This window comes from Eutrema salsugineum, unplaced genomic scaffold (genome assembly GCF_000478725.1).
Source record: "Eutrema salsugineum unplaced genomic scaffold, Eutsalg1_0 scaffold_10, whole genome shotgun sequence".
NCBI lineage: Eukaryota > Viridiplantae > Streptophyta > Magnoliopsida > Brassicales > Brassicaceae > Eutrema > Eutrema salsugineum.
Genome location: NW_006256908.1, coordinates 2,946,405 through 2,965,429, shown reverse-complemented (window position 1 = coordinate 2,965,429; position 19,025 = coordinate 2,946,405). Strand labels below are relative to the sequence as shown.

At 36.1% G+C, this 19,025-nt stretch overlaps 2 protein-coding genes, 1 long non-coding RNA gene and 1 pseudogene across 4 annotated transcripts; 2 read left to right on the top strand and 2 right to left on the bottom strand.

Annotated features, from left to right (window-relative positions):
• Positions 1-671: 671 nt before the first annotated feature.
• LOC18027438 (protein argonaute 5) lies at positions 672-6,295 on the bottom strand. Its single transcript, XM_006409740.2, has 20 exons — positions 5,756-6,295; positions 5,152-5,360; positions 4,926-5,075; positions 4,703-4,836; positions 4,446-4,555; positions 4,251-4,354; positions 3,977-4,112; positions 3,769-3,885; positions 3,544-3,654; positions 3,374-3,445; positions 3,006-3,128; positions 2,755-2,917; positions 2,504-2,625; positions 2,278-2,415; positions 2,045-2,187; positions 1,884-1,946; positions 1,574-1,773; positions 1,427-1,500; positions 1,222-1,316; positions 672-1,144 (listed from the first exon to the last, which is right to left on the bottom strand). Exons 1-20 carry the CDS (start codon positions 6,251-6,253, stop codon positions 937-939), a joined length of 2,970 nt encoding a protein of 989 aa, XP_006409803.1. The 5' UTR covers positions 6,254-6,295; the 3' UTR covers positions 672-936.
• Positions 6,296-9,166: 2,871 nt separating this feature from the next.
• LOC112081505 lies at positions 9,167-10,174 on the top strand (annotated as a pseudogene).
• Positions 10,175-12,580: 2,406 nt separating this feature from the next.
• Positions 12,581-13,999, bottom strand: LOC18027334. Of its 2 annotated transcripts, none has more exons than XR_002896531.1 (3): positions 13,626-13,999; positions 12,814-13,382; positions 12,581-12,726 (listed from the first exon to the last, which is right to left on the bottom strand). It is a non-coding gene; the product is annotated as an uncharacterized LOC18027334 (long non-coding RNA). The 2 variants fall into 2 exon arrangements; XR_002896530.1 differs by having other exon boundaries at positions 12,814-13,116.
• A 1,103-nt stretch (positions 14,000-15,102) lies between these two features.
• Positions 15,103-17,788, top strand: LOC18027333 (UDP-D-apiose/UDP-D-xylose synthase 1). Its single transcript, XM_006409738.2, has 8 exons — positions 15,103-15,540; positions 15,807-15,899; positions 16,010-16,117; positions 16,435-16,549; positions 16,646-16,779; positions 16,866-16,967; positions 17,130-17,222; positions 17,328-17,788. Exons 1-8 carry the CDS (start codon positions 15,265-15,267, stop codon positions 17,574-17,576), a joined length of 1,170 nt encoding a protein of 389 aa, XP_006409801.1. The 5' UTR covers positions 15,103-15,264; the 3' UTR covers positions 17,577-17,788.
• The last annotated feature ends 1,237 nt before the right edge of the window (positions 17,789-19,025 follow it).

Below are 19,025 nucleotides of genomic sequence, written 5' to 3'. Positions count from 1 at the left end.
GTAGACTTCTTAAGCTTTTAAATGAAATCTACTATGCTTTTTTTTGTTTTCAAAGGATATCGAGTAGACTTCTCGTGAGGTTTAATGAAATCTATTTTTAAAAGTCAATTGCAAAAATAACCTTATGTTGATTAGTAGACTTTAGTATACTTCATGAGTCTATTTTCACGATATGAAAACTGAAATATGGAGAAATTGAAGTGCGACGATTAACTTTAACAAAATTGAGCTCGGCTACAGTTCTTTTAAGCACCCAGTACTCATGATTTCACCAAAAATAAACAATGCAGATGTCAAATAACCAGAAATCACCGAAAATGCATGATTTTTGGCACTGTAACTTAACCCAGATATTTTAGAGAAAAGATTATGAAAGAATAAGAAAGTTATGAATGAACTCAAATATTTATTTATTACAGCTTTAAAATTAGTTGAGAAGCATTTATTCCATTTTCATGATTATTTATGGTGGTTGAAAAAATTAAAAAAAATAGCATTTTCGTAATTAAAAGATCTTTAGAAAGTCTAAACAAACTTTAGCCAAATTAAAAAAAAATCAAAAAAATAAATGTATAATAGCATTTTCGTTAATAATTTAAAAGAAAAGGATAAAACTGTAAAAAAAGTCAAAAATTAAATAAAGAGAAAAAAAAAATTAGCTTAGTGTCCGACTTTGAAATATAAATTAAATCTGATACTCTCCCACAAAAATAACCATGAGTAAAACGCTTCTCTTTTTTACCACAACGACAAACCAAGGTTAGATCATCGTCGAAAACCAAAGCGCATTAAAGTCCTAATTGAAAATACTGGCCGTAACTTTTTCAAATATTCACAGCCAAAAACCCAAAAGGCCAAAAGATAAGTTATAAGAAAACCAAAACCGAATTGTTTCTGTGTTTTTACTTTCGGTTGTTCAAAAGTGACTTGGGATCATCAGCAGTAGAACATAACGTCCTTGACGTTATCTTTGATTGCTGGAAGATGCGAGACGAATGTACTTGTGCTCGTGGTCGTGTTCCTGGTCTTGCTCGAACCTCCATCAGAAAACTCACTCTCCATGTAATAGCGAGCCCTGAATGCAGCCAAGTGCGCATAGTAAGCCGGTGGCACAATCGAGACAGATCTTGTGCACCTCGCAAACCTACCAAAATTTCATGTTTTCTGTTATTAACATGTAAAAAGGAAAAGCAAAAGGTATGTATCTATGTTGTTACTTACGTGTAGCAGAGGTTGTTGGTAAGCATTTGCAAGGCATCAGCAGTGAAACCGTTATCATCGTAAAGGACATGGTAATGTGCAGGTCTGCTTGTTCCCTATAAACCATTAAACACACATTTCATAAGAAACTTATAAATTTGATGACACAGACGAGTTTTTTTATGTTTATTGGTGGAAGCAAGTGTAAGGAGATTAGATTGATTACCTGAATACCAGAGTGGCTGTTCAAGTAGAAGTCAAACTCTGTCGGGTGACAGATTTTGGTGTCAACGACCGTGCCTAAAGAAGAGATGTTACATGTGTTTATCATCGAAAGAATTTACGTTAATAAAAGAGAAGACTGAGAAGATACCTGGAAGGATATTGCCACTCCTATCAGTCGTTTCACGGTTCCCATGCTGAGCAGGAAACAAACGAGTGTGGTGTCTTTTCTGGACAATCACAAACGTGATACGGGGAAGATATCCTTCTTCGAGAGAGTTAGTTGCTTTGTGAATAGCATGTGTCTCGTGGAGCAGAACCTGGTTAAACTGTCCTTCGCTGACTCCGTCGCTGCATAAAAGATAAACAATTAGCCAACAGAGATTAATGTAAAACCGAGCATTGTTGAGGACAAAGTGGGAAAATTTAGAGACTGAGAGCAAAGATCAAATATGACATACCGGAAGAAGATGATCCTTTGAGGTTTTTGACCAGTAGCCTTCCTGAAAGCCATGAGATGCTCCCTGAATTCACAAACAATGCTCTTACAGTGTTTCTGAAATATGTTTCTGAAATATCAAAGAATACAACAAACAACAAAACATAGAGCTTTCGTTATTACCTTATCAAACCAGAATGGACTAACCCTCGCTGAGGATCCTGCACCAGCTTATACAGGTCCTGGATGATTTCTTCCCTATGAGCCTGAGCAGAAACCAGTCCTCGGTATTTGGTTATCTCAGGCCAGTCCATTGAAGCAACCACCTATAGTTAAAAACAAAATAAAACAGAGAGATTAACTTTATATGTTGACTGAGCAGGATAATGCGATAAGTAAAGGGAAGCAAGATTTACCGCAGCAATCGAAGGACTCGAGTCCTCTCCAGGTTGGGGGTGAGTCACGTCTGCACCCATGATTATGGTCGGGCGGTCCGTAATCAGTGGAATTCTTCTTCTAATAGCATCGTCAAGAACTGTATTACGTCCACCAGACTGTAAAATACAAAATAAGCTTTCAAGTTAAAACATCATAATTATAAAGAAATTAAAGGATAACAACAAGAAAGGTAGATGACAAGACCTTGACATTGATCTTCAAAGCGACATTTTCCATGTACTGCGGGCTGAGTTTACGAGCTTGGTTTGGTTGACAACACTGAGAGACTATCCCTAGCTCCGTTTCACAAATCCTTTTGATCTTTCCTGCAGATAAAAAAAAAAAAGAGAGAGAGTCTATAAAAAGAGAGAGAGAGTCTACGAGCTTGGAGAGAGAGAGAGAGAGAGAGAGAGAGAGAGAGAGAGAGTCTATGCCTTTACTTATCACAAACTTACCATAAGATCCAGACAGATCAGGCAAGATTACAATCAAAAGTTGGAGACCAGGAGCGCCAGGTGATGGTGGTGGTGGTAACCTTTTGTGGATATCTCGAAGTGCTTCCTCGATTTTTTGAGGTGTAGAAAAGACGGGTGGCATAACAGGATTTGGATTTATTTGCTGCAATGAAGGATAAAAGCAGTTAGAGACCTTTTTGGTATGAAACAATCGTGACAAGAGGAATCCAAAAGCATGAAACAAGACATACCATTCCTTTGCTCACGCACATGCCAGTTAACTGTTTGTAGAACTCTTGGGTCAAACCTCGATCAAGCCGAGTCGAGAAACTAACACAAGTCCAGGTAGCAACCCTTGCTCCATTGATCATTTTCTAGAAACAAAAAACACACCCAAAAATACGTAAGAGACTGAGACAGTTGATATCACACGTAAAAACCACAATAGAAGCATACGGCAAAAATCTTCTTTAGCCAAAATTTCTTCAATATCCAGTCAAAGCAGTCAAGTAAAAGACTTAACAAAACAACAAAAAATGCAGGCATACTTCTGAAACAACTAACAAGTTTCTACAGCGAGCAAAAAAGAAATCATGATGACAGTTAACAAAAGTTTTACCTTGTCGATCATGTTCCACTGTCCTAGCCTTGGATTCACCATTTTTTCTTTACCACTTTCATGGTATTTTAACTGTAGACATAAGCGAAATCTTGTAATCAGAATCATCGAAAACAAAAAATGTATAGTAATAAAGAAAAACAATAACAAAATGGAGTCGAGAAAATTACCATTGGAGGAGGAAGCACACGAGCCTCAACTGATGCTAGCTGATCAGTGACGGACATCCCAAACTCCTTGCTCACAAGCTTAATCTCGTTATATCCATTCTTCTTGACCATCTAACAATAGAAACAATAGACGCAAGGTTTGTCAACACAGGGATGCAAAATTACAGACTCTTTGTAACAGTCAAGCAACTGTTGTGAATGTAATGCAAAACGGACTAAACCTACCCCTTTGATCGCATTCTCTCTCTCCGGAGGTCGTTGGCAGGTAGCTCTTAGCAACGCAGTCACCTGCCTCTCATTGAGCTTTTTGGTGTATCGCTGGCCTTCAGCTATTTGACAGAGCTGCCAAAACCAAGAATAAGCAGATCTTAATGACTAAGACAAAAATGATGAAGGTAAACACGAAAAAGAAATGTTCGAATAGAAACCATACTTCCATCGGCAGATACGAAGGCTTTGAGTCACTCCCTGATTGAATAGCAGGTAGACAAGGGTATTTCACCCTGTAGTTATATTTTTCAGCAAAATACTGTACCACAGTTTTTTGGGAATTGTCCTCCAAAGTGAAACTGAAATTGACAAAGAAAAGGTGAATATCAACTTAATTTGAAAACAATAGATAAGAAACCTATTACAAGAGAAGTGCAACGAAATAAAAAGTACAACAACTGCATTTTATTCAGGTTTATAGAAATAAGAAACTTCACCTTAGCTGACTGATGGGACAGCTGGAAATCCCACTGATCTTGGAACTTCTTGCGAAGTCAAAATGTGCCAATTCAACTCTTAAGCTCTTCAAAGCTTTCTTCACCTGGAAACCAACATATAATTTACGAGATAAGAATCGTATACACAACTCCATCCTCTTTTATAATATGACTACTCAACAGGTTGATAAATACCTTGACTCGATCTGAGTCATTCAGTGGCCTGCTAAAGTCTCTCAGATTCAGATATTTTATGATGAAGTCAGTGACAAGAATCGGTTCATAGAAAGATCTAGCTGACACATCTGCATCATAAAAAACAAACACATCCACAATGCATCAGAGTAGTCTCCAGCAAAAACGTAAATGGATGGAAATATTCAAATCTCAATCAATCAAAAATAAGATAAATCAACCGCAGCATTTCAGCTAAACATTTATCAAGCTCTTACCGATGTTAAGAGACAGTCCCATTTGTGTGAGTCTGAGAGACTGGAAATATCCACCCCAGTACTCAACACCATCACCAAGCGGACCCTTCTTTCCCAAACCAGGGTCGAAAAAAGACCTCCCAACAGTGACATACCTGAATAGAAAACAACACAGCTAATGTTTAGTCTATGCATATGAATATCACTCATGGAAAGTTAGAATCAAACCCCAAACTTTTCTTACTTCTCAGAGGGCGTATCCCTGAGAACAACATCAAGGACTTGAATAGCCTCGTATGGAACATCTCTTTGTTTCCGGCGGAGAAATTGCTGCAACTGAAAAAGGTCAGGTCTCGACGCCAGCTTTATAGCAACCTTAAATTTCCTTTCCCTCCTGCCATTAAGAATAGACCCACAATGAAGAAAAAGTGATTGCTAATAAAAACTAAACCTGTTCAACATACACTTACCTAGAAGAAGAACCAGCAACTTTCTTGTCATTTAAATCAACATCGAACTCTTTAGACTCAAAGGGCAGTGGCCCAGCAGTGTATATACTCTTCCTCCCATCATAGGCAGGAGTCTTCTGTGCTAAGTGTGATTCTCCATAGGTACGCACCAGAGTTGTCATCACGTCTCTGTTCACCTTCTTTGATATCACCTCAGGACTGATTGAGACCTGTGAGAATAACAGATCAAACAAATATCAAACCCAGAAAGTTTCATTCGCCAAAAACAACAACGCTAAGTGACAAAAAAAAACAAGTCAGAAAAATGCAAATACAGAAAAGCAGATTCGTCGCGTCTCTGTTCAGATTTACGGAAAACAAAACAGAAAAACACGGATCAAACTTTTATAGAGGTTGCTAAAGCCCTTTGATGAAACAAAATCACAAAAAAAAATGTCAGAACCAGATTCAGCGTTTACGGAAACAAATGAAGAAATCCCTAGAAAATGGTGTGATAGAAACGAAAATATTTCAAATCACCGAACCAAAATAGAAAAAAGACGACGAAGCGTCGATTAGTCATACATAAAAAACACGAGAAAGCATAAAACGAAACGACACTTACATCGTAGTGATAGAGATCTCTATCCGCAACTTGAACGAGGAAATGATTCGCGCGAATCGTCAATTTCTTCCCCGCTTGACCAAACCCAGGCCGGACCACGTGCGTCAACGCCTTCGAGGACGCCGGAGAAAGTGTCGTCTCCGGAGAAATCTGGACCGTCTCCGCTAACTCCTGACCAAGTTCCGAACCAGAGTCAGACTTCGAGACCTTAGGTTTCTCCCGTACGGACGTCGCTGAAGACGAAGCAACGACACCGGCACCGGGAGCAACACCCGACGGAGCAGACGAAGAACTCGCGCTCCGATCTCCAGTAACGACGGGTGTATTTCCCCGTCCGGCGTTTCCACGGCCTCTCCCGCCAGAACCCGAACCTCCACGGCCACCGGAGCTCTGCAGTCCCGGCCACGCAACGGAACCAGATGACTGCTCCGGTCTCTGGTCAGACCGACCCCTTCCTCCGCCGCGACCAGCACCACCGTAGCCACCACGCGACGACATTGCGACGGAAAACTTCTCAAAGAAGAAACAAAAAGAAATTTGAAAACGAGAGAGAGAAAGAGAGAGAAAGAGAAAAAAGGAGACTGCAGTGTACGAAGACGAGAGTGAGATGGGTCTCCGTTTTTAAAGTATACTGTAAAAATCCCAGACGGTTATTATCCAGAATTTTTACATTTAGAAAGAAAATAAAGTCATGCGAAATTACCACGTAGCCCCTGTCGCTTTGCTTTACCTCCACGTTCGTCGAAATCTCCTCTCCTTTCCTGTGGGTCCTACGTCGTAACAATTTTCATTTAGATACAGAAACTATCCCATAATTGCTATTTGCCTCCCTACACTCTTTCCAAATTTGGTATATGACTCTTTATTAATCTACACCCAAAAAAAAGATACTTTTTTGCTCTTTTTATGATCGACAATGAATGTAAAAAATATTCAAAACGTGTGACATTTGATATTCTATTTGCATTTCATTAGTTTCCTTGTAAATTATTAAAATTCTAAACAAAATATTACTACATTCAATAAAAATCCACTAAGCTAATATGATAAGATTGAAATTGATATCTGACAACATTCATAATTCCTTCTATAAATGCTATTAACTAGACCACATCATGTCTTTATAGCATCTTTGTATTCGCTACGAGGTCTGATTTTGTTATTTTAATGATGTGCAAGATACTGGTTTTGAATTAAAGAGAAAACTGTTTTTCTTTGTTCTTATCTTCTTTTTTTGTACGATAGCCTTCCTTTATTTGCTTTTTTTTGTTTGGTTTGAATAGTGATAATGATCTTTGTGAATTTAGTTACTTTTAATACTAGGCTACTTTAGTACAATAATAAAAAAAGTAATATTCAACAACTCTTAAAAGTGATTTTTATTTTGTTTAGTAGACAGTTAAGGACCAACCAAATTTTAAATATAAGTAGTGATCGAACAATATTAGTTTGCAAATGTCTCAGTTCATGTTTTACGTTTTAGATGGATTTACAATTAGTATAAGTGGACTAACGACTGGATATATCATATGCACTGTAATCATCAGCTTTTGTTGTCATAATTCTAACCATTGTAGTTTGACTATAATTATATAATCATAGTCAACATTTATAGACTTACGTTTTATGTAGTCTTCACAGTTTGATTTACGACTATCATATGGTTCACTATAACCATCATTTATTATTGTCACCATTTATACACTTACGTCACTATTTATTTCTATTTTTGTAGTTTGACTAATTTTTATTCAGTATTTATACATTTATGTTTTATGTAATTTTTGTAGTTTGCCACTAATCAAAATCTCTATACTGATTACGCAATTACATATGGTTCATTATAATCTTATTTATCGTCGTCAACATTTATACACTTACGTTTAATCTAGTTTCCACAGGTTGATTAATGACTACCGTATGGATATCATTGTAACCATCATTTATACACTTACGCTTTATGTAGTGTCTTTTTTTTTTGGTAAAACGGTTTATGTAGTGTTTGTAGTTTGACTAACAATTTATAATTACTATATTCATACACTTACGTTCTATGTAGTCTTTGGAGTTTGACTAATGATGCCATAAAATTCAATGTGATTCTCACTTATTATTATTGCCATTCAAAATCTCTATGATTACGCATCAAATATATCTAGCCATTGTAGTTTGACTAACGATTACAAATTGTTTCACTGTAGTTTGACTAATTAGCATCGTCAACATTTATACACTTACTAATATATATTTTTTGGGTTAAAATGTAAAGATTACTATATATGCTTACTAATATGCTTTCTCTGGTCTTCATAGTTTGAATAACGACTACTATATATATATATATATGACTACCAAATACACTTATGTTATATGTAGTCTTTCTAGTTTGACCAACAGTTCATAATTTTTATTTATTGTTATCGTTATTTATACACTTAGGCTTTTTGTAGTTTGTCTAACGATTACATATAATTTACCGAAAACCATATTTAGTACTGTCACCATTCAAATTCTTTACTATTCAAACTTTTACATAGATGGATTTGTAGTTACTGCATGTTGACTAATAAATATACATGTTTCATTGTAATGAACAAACTCAGGAATAACCATTCATAAAAACTTAAGCTAATGTCCACACAAAAAAGGATTTGCAAGGTTCAAAGAACATTTGGGAATAATGTGTATAACTATACTTTTCATGAAAACTTTGACTCAAATATTTTGCCAACTATGTGGAAAACCAAAAATGAAAATTTACGAGCAAGAGAGCAAGTAACCATTTTATAATCGGTGTCTGATTCGGTTAGAAAGTTCGGACATATATAGATGATAGATCGACCTATAAATCACTTCATAAACCAACTCCGTCTCCTATTTCAAACAACAAATCTAAACCATGATAATAACAAGCTAAAAAAAAAAAAAAAGATATGCAGGTGTCAATACCCTGTATTGTATTTACTTGTCAGAAAATACAAAAAGCACTCACTACTTTCTTTTACACACGATCCGCGCTTGCATGCGCCTTCTTGTCACATTCGTGTTTTACTTGTCACATTTGTGTTTTACTTGTCACTTAGTGTTTTTTTTTATGTCTCATGATTTATAGCGTAATTTATAAAAGTGGATATTGATCAGTTAAACGAAGGGAGAGTAGTAGATCGAGCTGTATACCAAGGTGAAATCTATGAATAATTTGTTACGGATATGCATTGATTCTTGAACCAAAAAGAGATATTGATCCAAAATCTGAGTAAGCAAATTCGTTTCATGTTTTGTTGTTGTTAGAAATCTCATAAATCCATAATTATAGCCATCAGGTATATTCATTTCTTAAGTACTAAGTTACAAACCCTTTTAAAAATTACAACTATTAATAATCTATCAAACAAGTGTTCAAGAAAAAACATGATCGATCTCACCGCTAAGGATAAACCAAAAGCTAATTTTATATTTAAGTCAGTTTTTGAAAATTTCTTTTTGAAAACATTGATAAACAAAAGTAAGTTGCAAACACCCTTTTGAAAATTATAATTATTAATAACCTATTAAACAAGTGTTCAAGAAAAAACAAGATCGATCTCATCGTTAAGGATAAACCAAAAGCTAATATTATATTTAAGTCAGTTTTTGAAAATTTCTTTTGAAAACATTGATAAACAAAAGTCATATAATTTTGTTTTTCTTACAAACGAACATACTCGTGTAGTGGTGGCTTGCTTCTAGTAGAAGCAGGAACCCAACTATCACTCTTCTTCGCTACTGCTTACCAGATCCGACTCCTATTGTTATTTCTGAGGCGATGACCTGTTTCTTTGGAAGGCAAGTGATCGCTCTCCATCTTCTTCCTTCTCCTTGGCGCATACTTGGGAGGTCATTCAGGGACAGAATGTGGAGATGGATTGATATGATTCGGTCTGGCACAAGCACCGCATTCCCAAGCATGCATTTCTCACTTGGATAACAGTTCAAAATAGGCTACCTACTCGAGACAGAATGAGAGGTTGGGGTTTGAATGTTCCTTCTTCTTGTCTTCTTTGCAATTCTTTTGATGAGTCTCGATAACATCTTTTCTTTGACTGCACATTTAGTACCGAGGTATGGTCTTTTTTCTCCTCCAAAGCCCATCTGCAACCACCTGCTTCTTTTGAGGATGGTGTTAGATGGATTAAAGACCCGTCCAGAGACAAGAATGTTGCAGTCATTATTCGCCTCGTGTTCCAAGCCTCGATTTATCTAATTTGAAAAGAAAGGAATGCCCGACTACACTCATGTATCTCTCGCCCTGCTTCAACAATCATCAAGGAGATTCAATCAATCCTTCGATGCAAGTTGGACCCTATGTCGAGAGCTCAGAGAAATCTTCCCCACACCACCTCTTTCCTTACAACTTGGTTTGCTTTCTTTCAGGGCTAATATTCTTTTTTGATAGCTGCTGACTTAGATGATAGTTTTTGGTTTGTAGCAGACCCTGTTTTTGTTGTGATCTGAGATAGGAGCACTGTAACCCTGCGGAGAGCTTTTGTATCCACCTTCTAATATTTGGCAATGGTTAAAAAAAAATGTTTTAAACTATGACCTAATTAATATTTTACCTTTTACCGTTAAAAAGTTAGACCAGCTCCATCAGAATGCCTTACCTCATTTTCGGCACAGATTCATAAGCAAAAACGATTTAATTTAAATAAAAAATCCAACATTTTTGATGGACCGATCCTTAGCTAAGAAGTGCAGGAGACTGTCTCTTGCGCGATGGGGAGGAAACTGATTGGTTCATATTTTTTTTATGTTTTATTTGTTTTGCATATTATTTTATTTGGAAAATCATTTCCTCCTCTTGGGTCCAAAAAATGACTTCTTCTTTCTCTCTTTTCTCTCGTTCGTATCGTCTTCAGATGGTTGATGATGAAATAGATTTTGAATTCGCTGAAGACGTTGTTGAAAGCGAAACCGAGTCACTGAAGACAAATGGAAGCAACAGAAGAAGAACAAGACGATGACAAAGCAAAAAGTGGAAGAAGAATGACATCGACGAAAACAGAGCAAGAGACAATATGAGTTACACTAATGGAGGAGAGAAATACAAGAATCTCTTAAGTACTTTTATCTTAAAAAATAATGAATAATTTAATCTTAAGAGACCCGACATCAGATACACTAATGGAAATGGTCTTAGTAACTCAAATTAATACTTTTTTCAACCGATCAAGTTAAAAACAATAAAGAAATTGAGAAGCACTAGATGAGAATTTTTAACAATCCTGATTGCTTTTAAGTTTTAACCAGCCTGATTGCTTTTAAGTTTTAACCAGCCTGCCTGATTGCTTTTTAATTTGCTCTTGTTTAAATTTGTTGGGCTTGTACTATTGAAAATATTATTTTATTGATTAATTTACGCTGGTTTCACGTAAAGTAAACAAAAACCAAAAAGAAAAAATTTTCTCGTAAAGTAGAGGGAAATTTTTTCTCACACGAGGAAGATATTTAATTTTCTGTCTTTTCTGTCTCCCATACTTTTACTCTGGCAAATTTACCAGCGACAACTTCAATAAATCTGGAAAGAGTTACTGTGAACAAGGAGTAAGTTTCTCATATTTTTTTCTGATACTTTCTAAGTTTATCATAGTAATGATTATAAAAAGATCTCATTGTCATGGATTAGTATAGCACTAGTCGTAGCTATGCCTACAAGGCTAATAATAAATACATAAGGATACAAAAACAACAAAATGTACGTAAATGGATTTGTGCTGCAGCATCCACATTTTAAATAAAGGTTATTGGGGACTGGGAAGTGTGTTTTCGAGGTGGTTTGCTTCTCGGAAAGGTTCCTAATAATTATTTTTCATCATGTTTTCTCTCCTTTTTTTTTCTTTTGTCTTTAGCTCCTTTTAGAACAAATTATTAAGAAAAAACTATTAATGGAAATTTGGCATGTTACATAAAATAAAGATGAATTTTGTTTACCATGTGAGTATCAATGATCGAACTGTCGACAGCTAAGTGGCTATGAGGCACTCACATGAAGCCAATTGGTACTCATATGCTTTATCTCACTCAATATATCCCAAGTAACTTTGTTACAAAAAAAAAGATATATATCCCACATAACTAAATTCATTTTCGCTAATAATGATAAAATGAAATTTTGATATAAATACGGAATTCGAAACAAAATGATCTTTTTGAACTTAAGTTGTTGTATATGATGAAAGCATAAGATTAGAAAATAATATGAGATGAGAATATTTCATTTGGATGATTTGCAAGCAAACTTTTTCACTTGAGTTTGCATATTTTCGTACCTCCACTTCTGATACTAGTAGATACTATTCTCTACTTTCCTTTTCCCTAAAGGTAAAGACATAGATCCCATTAACCATGTACAAAAAGAATGTAAGTAACCTTTTGTTGATATATAACATCATTTTAACAATACAGTATAACTATTTCTCAATTGGAATATTTGGATAGAGAAACGATATTTAGAAACTTATACGATAAATTAAACGTAAAATGCATCAGAAATATTAAATTTGGAATTGAACCTTTGTATGAGTACTTCTGAGATTTAGTTGAAATAGCGTACCAGATTCTTCAGCTATTCATTTTATCATGTACACTAAATTAAATCGATATGAGAGCATGAAAATCTCAAATAGTCATATCCCAAAGATATTTTTTGTTTCCTGAGTATATTAGTTTAAATAAGACCATGTTTATCAGAGAAATCCATTTGGTTTTTAAGAGATTATTAAACTAATAATGTTAAGTTAAGAGATCAAATAAGTAATCTTGAATTTTTGGAAGTACATTGGAGAAACTCAAATGGAATTTTTTTTTTTAAAAAAAAATTTATATAAAAGAAGTTTTTTTACAACATTTTTATATTTGAAAACAACCAAACTTAACAGAACATAATTGAGAAATAAGGGATTGTTTTCTTTTACTTCAGTCTCTGCAACAACCTGATGCACGAAGAAAGTAACCGTTTATTTGCGTCCATTTAAACAAAAACCACGTCAAAACAATAAACAGAGATCAAAGACGCAAACCTTAACTAGGGTGTTCGAGTCAGCTCCGTTCTGTTCTTGAATGATCCGTGCATTTGGTTTGAAGCTGTGGTTGCACATATCTATCAGAGGAAGCATCATGGGAACATCATCAGAAGATCCACCTTGAAGCTTTTATCACCATGTAAGTGAAAAGCTCTAGTCGAAACAGCTGACATGGTCGACCCGAGGGCGGATGCATTTACATCTTGGCCGCTGAAAGGATGATCACTGGCCTTAACATCTTCAAGAGTACTCCTAATCTCTTGCTCAAACTCAGGAAGCAAAAGGGAATCTTTTATTGACCTGGTCCCAAAGAAGGCAACAAAGCCGCAAATCATCTAATGGAATTGCTAAAGAGTGAGACTCAAACTCGATTAGGTTCAGCAGTTTTGTCTATCTAATCTGGTGGAGAAGAGGAGCATATTGCAAATTCTTTATATCTTCTCCGGGAAAGAATATTGGAACGGAATAAGTTTCCAGGAAATTGCTAATGTATGGCCACCAGAAAGAATCTCCATTAGATCTCTCTTACAATAGTCTCAATCCCAATTTCATTGCCCACAATTCTTCTGCCAAAATTCTCCAGCATTTTCTCAGTCATTAAACGATTATTAATACACCAAAATTTTAGAAACTTGATTTTACAGAATTCTATGAGCTAAGCTTTAGATTCAAGAAGATACAAAACCAAAATGTAACGTAGAATCTCAAGAGATAATCATTTGTTTTCGAAATCAGTATTCTCTAAACTAACCAGTAATCAAGACTATTTCGTAGGGAGCATTGAACAAGAGCAAGAGATAAACACTCACCGGGAACTCGACGAGCCAAAGCGGCGAGGTGAACGGAGTAGGGTGCCCTGAGACAGCTTGACGGCGTGGTGAACGAAGCCGCCTTCTCTCTTCTCTCTTACCAAAAGACTCGGACTCGGTCCACTGTTGCTCGAGGAAGAAAAGATCCGGAACTAGGCGTACGGACCGGGTTTAGTTTCTATTCGGGTTGGATATGACGGCTGGATCCATTGATAGAATTCAATCTTTGATCGGAAACGGCGAGTATCGGTGAAGACGACGGTGAAAGCGATAGGGAGAAGGAAGAGGTTTCGTCGAGGAAGAAAGAGAAAAGAGAAAAAAAAAGTTGGGTGGTGATTTCACAAACCAATCACAACTCGACATGTGGCGGCTAAGAAATGTTTCCGTCGTATGCGAAATAAGAAACGTTTCTCATATATTAACCCATTTTCCATTTATTTTTTGGGTCCAAAATTGTTAAGAGATCAATAAGATGCACCGATAAACATGCTCTAAACACCTCATTTGATATATCTAGAAAAACCGTTTTTGTAAACGCGATATTGTATCAATCTCACATCTAAAAAATGCTAATGAATGATAAAGTGTAACTACTTCACTTTAGGACTATTAAAAATCTTAAGATTTAATCTTAATCAAAACATACGATTATGTGTCATCTAAATTCGTTACGTATATAAAAAAAAGGAGAGGGATCTCCAATGTTGATTGGTTGGGTTTTGGTCCATGTAGAGACTCTTTGTATTGATCCCAAAACCATAATTTGGTCTCTCTTTTTTCAACTGCCACATTTTTCATCGATCTTTTTATACTGTCAATTAAATAAAATGATTAAAAGTCTCAACAATTTTTCTTATGAGTAACCTCCGTGTTTTAAGTATAAGAATTTTCTGCCGACAACACATAATTTATATAGAACAACTAAACATAAAACACTCAAAATTGAAATTATATAAAAATTAACAGTCGTAGAACTCCAATATAATACTCCCTCTCTTTAAAATTTTGACACACATATTAAAAATCACTTATTTTTATTTATTTCTAAACTAAAATTTAATTCATTATCTATTTAACCATAATTTAGTGAACAACCTAAAGGATAAAATGATCAAATAAAAGGAATTTAGTTTTAAAGAAGAAATGTGATTTTATTGTGATATAGAGAATCAAATATTTCATCCTTATACTGAGATCCAATTTTTTTTTTTAGAAGAAATGTGATTTTTTTTAAAAAAGTAAAAATAAGTGGAAAATATCACGTGGAAATACAGAATAGGCGAGTATAATCCACGCGCCAACAAAGAAAGTGGGAATTAGATTATGACGAAGATTTGCCTCCATTCACATGCGATGCCCCCTCATAAATATCCACCGTCACCACTCCCTCCTTTACCAATCTCTCTCTCTCTCTCTCTCTCTCTCTCTCTCTCTCTCTCTCTCTCTCTCTCTCTCTCTCTCTCTCTCTCTCTCTCTCTCTCTCTCTCTCTCTCTCTCTCTCTCTCTCCTTCCTACTCTTTTACAGCCATTTGCGCATTGTTGTTATCTCACAGAGAGAAAGAGAAAGCGTGCGGATATATCGAAGGATTCTTCTTTCTCGGAGAGAAATCTGATTCTCGTTTTCTCAGAGAAAATAAAAATGGCGAACGGAGCTGGTAGAGTGGATCTGGACGGCAGACCGATAAAGCCGATCACGATATGCATGATCGGCGCCGGAGGTTTCATCGGCTCGCATCTATGTGAAAAGCTGATGACGGAGACGCCGCACAAGGTGCTTGCGCTCGACGTTTACAACGATAAGATCAAGCACTTGCTCGAGCCGGATACGGTTGATTGGGCGGGTCGGATCCAGTTTCATCGCATCAACATTAAACATGATTCCAGGCTCGAAGGACTTATAAAAATGGCGGATCTGGTATTATGTTCGCTTGTTTCCTTATCGCTTTATCTGTTTTTTATTGTTTAAACGGTTGAGAGAATTGAAAAAATTGACAGTTAGTGCATTCATGATTGATGATTGCAGAGTTAGATCTGATCCGTTATCGGAATTGAAATTTCTTAATTCCAGTTTTTCTCAGTGATTATCTGCTTCTACTTATGTATCGTTCACTTGTGATTTTCGTTTTCGTATCGTCGAGATCGGTAATGTCTGGTGTAATTCTGATCTGTTTTACTTCGCAGACTATAAATCTTGCTGCGATCTGTACTCCAGCTGATTACAATACGCGTCCTCTTGATACTATCTACAGCAATTTCATCGACGCATTACCAGTTGTATGTATTTCGTTTGATCCTTCTTCTTACTTCTTCTATTACTTTGCTTTTGCTGTTATGAGCTCACTATTAGTTGATATTGATTTTGGTCAAATGTGTTTGCTATGTAGGTTAAATACTGCTCTGAGAACAACAAGCGTCTCATTCACTTTTCTACTTGTGAAGTATATGGAAAAACCATCGGAAGCTATCTTCCCAAGGATCATCCTCTGCGTGAGGTCAGGCCTCTTTTACACCTCTCGCTTTCAACATTTTATTGTCTCTGCTTTACTCATCACCTCTAGATCAATCTCACCACTGAATTTACTGAGGAATATGTTGAATCTGCTATTTTATTTATTTGAGCAATCACATTTAGTTAAATTGTGTGAATTAGTCAATAGCTCTTGTTAAACTAGTCTATCAGCCACAGATGAAAGCGTATTTACCTATAAATGTTCATTTTAGGGATGCATGGGATCTTAAGTAAGTATGTAGAAGAGATGGTTTCTTGGGATTCCTTGTTTACGAATGTTGTGTGTTGTGATTTATACAGGACCCTTCTTTCTATGTTCTTAAAGAAGATATTTCCCCTTGCATATTCGGTTCAATTGAGAAGCAAAGGTGGTCATATGCTTGTGCTAAGCAACTCATTGAGAGACTCGTTTACGGTATGCATTTTTTGTTTTTGTTTAAGAAGACATGTGAATTAATGTGGTAAGAAACAAAAGGTTTACTTACACTTGACTTGTTTCTGGTGGTTATAGCTGAGGGTGCTGAGAATGGACTTGAGTTCACAATTGTAAGACCTTTTAACTGGATTGGACCTAGGATGGATTTCATCCCCGGCATCGATGGTCCTAGCGAAGGTGTCCCTCGCGTCCTCGCCTGCTTTAGTAACGTAAGTATACAAAAAAAATCCGAGCCTTGTGTCCAATGCTTTTCTGTATATGCAAGCTTTTGGTTGATGCGTTTGCTATCTTTCAGAACCTTCTACGCCGTGAGCCTCTCAAGCTTGTTGATGGTGGAGAATCACAGAGAACTTTCATCTACATCAAGGATGCTATCGAAGCTGTTCTATTAATGATTGTGAGTTTCTATTTGCTTATATTTGTCCTTTGTGATCTTCGATGACAAACTAATAAACTGCAAAGACGTTTCAAACTTCTTAGTTTTTGTGCTTTTTAGTTTTTGAAACTGTTAAACTTGTCCAACTAAAAAACCTGCAATGATGATAATTTTGTGGTTCAGGAAAACCCAGAGAGAGCAAATGGACATATCTTCAATGTAGGCAACCCAAACAACGAAGTCACAGTACGACAGCTTGCTGAAATGATGACAGAGGTGAGGGACGATTTAGTTTCAAAACGAGAGTTCCCATTTTTTAAAAACTGTCTTCTTCTTTAATCTCAAATCTCAACAACACGAATCTCTTTTTGTTTTCTCAAGGTTTACGCAAAAGTGAGTGGAGAAGGAGCTATTGAGAGCCCGACGGTTGATGTTAGCTCGAAAGAGTTTTACGGGGAAGGGTATGATGATAGTGACAAGAGAATCCCAGACATGACCATCATTAACCGCCAACTCGGATGGAACCCGAAGACATCACTCTGGGACTTGCTCGAGTCCACCTTAACCTATCAGCACAGGACCTACTCAGAAGCTGTGAAAAAGGCAACTGCCAAACCAGTGGCTTCATAAAGTTAAAACAGAAAACTCGTTAAAAGGAAGTAACAATTTGGCATTTCTCTTTACTCTTTTCGATTCTTTCCTTTTTTTTTTCATCCCAGAGAACACTTTTTTTTTTTTTGTTTTATAACTTCTGTTCTTTTGGTTCCTTTTAAGAATACACAAATATAATCACCGTGGTTCGTTCCATGTAGACCCTCTATATTTTTCGTATTTTGTTCCAAGCATTACTTGGCGAATGTCGGTTAGTATTATGAAGCATGTCCTGCAAGTAGAGTGAAAAAACATTTATATCGCTATAATTACATGGTATCCAGAGAAGCAGAAAGGCATGTTAGAAAAGAAAGTCTTCACAGTATGTTTAGATATTAAAATAAACATTCAATACTGTGAAATCACCAATGACTCCAAAGCTCCTCAAACTCAAACCAATTCTCTCCATACGTGTCCGCTCCATCTATTTTCTCTTGTTCCGATAAATTGTTGAACTTTCATCTTTCAATCATTTCTGAATAGGATTAGTGATGATCATCTTTGTGAATTTAGTTTAGGGAGAATTAGTTTTATAATGCCAATTGATTTAGAATTTGTCCCCTTAATGTTTTCTGAAAAAAAAATTATTCTTATTAAATTTTTTTTCTATTATACCAGTTAATTTCGAATTATTTAATAAATTAAATTTTTATATTAATAATATTTTATAATTAAAAAATATCAGTAAAAAAGATATTTTACATCCCCATTCACATGTTTTTTTTCTCCTCTATCGACATCATCAATACAGTTTCCTCCACTTACACAGTCTTCGCCGAAAAATCAATTTCCGGTAAATACATAATCTACACAGTCTACACATTCTTTCTCCTCCGCTTGTCTTCTTCGTTATCATTCAGTTTCAAGTTTAGGGTTTATAAATACTCAATTCATTTGGGGAGGTTTCTTTGATTTACAGTTTTCTGTTACTTGTTTGATTCTAATTTCGATTATTGTCGCATAGATGATTGTAATTTCAATTCTAGCCGCATGCATTGATACGAGCATGGACCCAGAGCATGACCAAGATAAAAAAGTCGAGGTTTCGGAAGCCCACTTGGCTGTACCAGAAGGACTCATGACACGATCCAAGGCTAAGAAGCTGGCAGGGGCGGTTCAAGCTGTGCTTAAAGGGATCAAAGACGGACCAGGCGACCCAATATCACCCAAGGTTGTGACCGTGCTCATGAACGCCAGCTGTAGCTAATCTAGTCCGGGTGATGGCTTAATACTCTTTTTCCTTACACACGAGTTTGTCCCAATGGGTTTACCGGATGGAGTTTTAATGAGGTTAAGTCCATTGCCCATCTCTCGACTTAGGTTCGTTTACGGTCTGGTCATGGGACGGAAGCGTAGGAGTCATTTTTGGCTAAGAAGTTCAAGAGTCGGTCAAGAGCCAGCCGAAGAATTATTCAAACTTTTTCTTTA

Bases quoted from the DNA above. Each gene is read 5' to 3' on its own strand.
- LOC18027438 (XM_006409740.2), bottom strand. From the start codon at position 6,253: ATGTCGTCGCGTGGTGGCTACGGTGGTGCTGGTCGCGGCGGAGGAAGG. The intron at 2,188-2,277 runs GTAAATCTTGCT...TTTTAACTATAG, and splicing joins CGAGTCCTTCGATTGCTGCG to GTGGTTGCTTCAATGGACTG. The intron at 1,501-1,573 runs GTATCTTCTCAG...TCTCTTCTTTAG, and splicing joins GAGTGGCAATATCCTTCCAG to GCACGGTCGTTGACACCAAA.
- LOC18027333 (XM_006409738.2), top strand. From the start codon at position 15,265: ATGGCGAACGGAGCTGGTAGAGTGGATCTGGACGGCAGACCGATAAAG. The intron at 16,550-16,645 runs GTATGCATTTTT...TGGTGGTTATAG, and splicing joins CATTGAGAGACTCGTTTACG to CTGAGGGTGCTGAGAATGGA. The intron at 16,780-16,865 runs GTAAGTATACAA...GCTATCTTTCAG, and splicing joins TCCTCGCCTGCTTTAGTAAC to AACCTTCTACGCCGTGAGCC.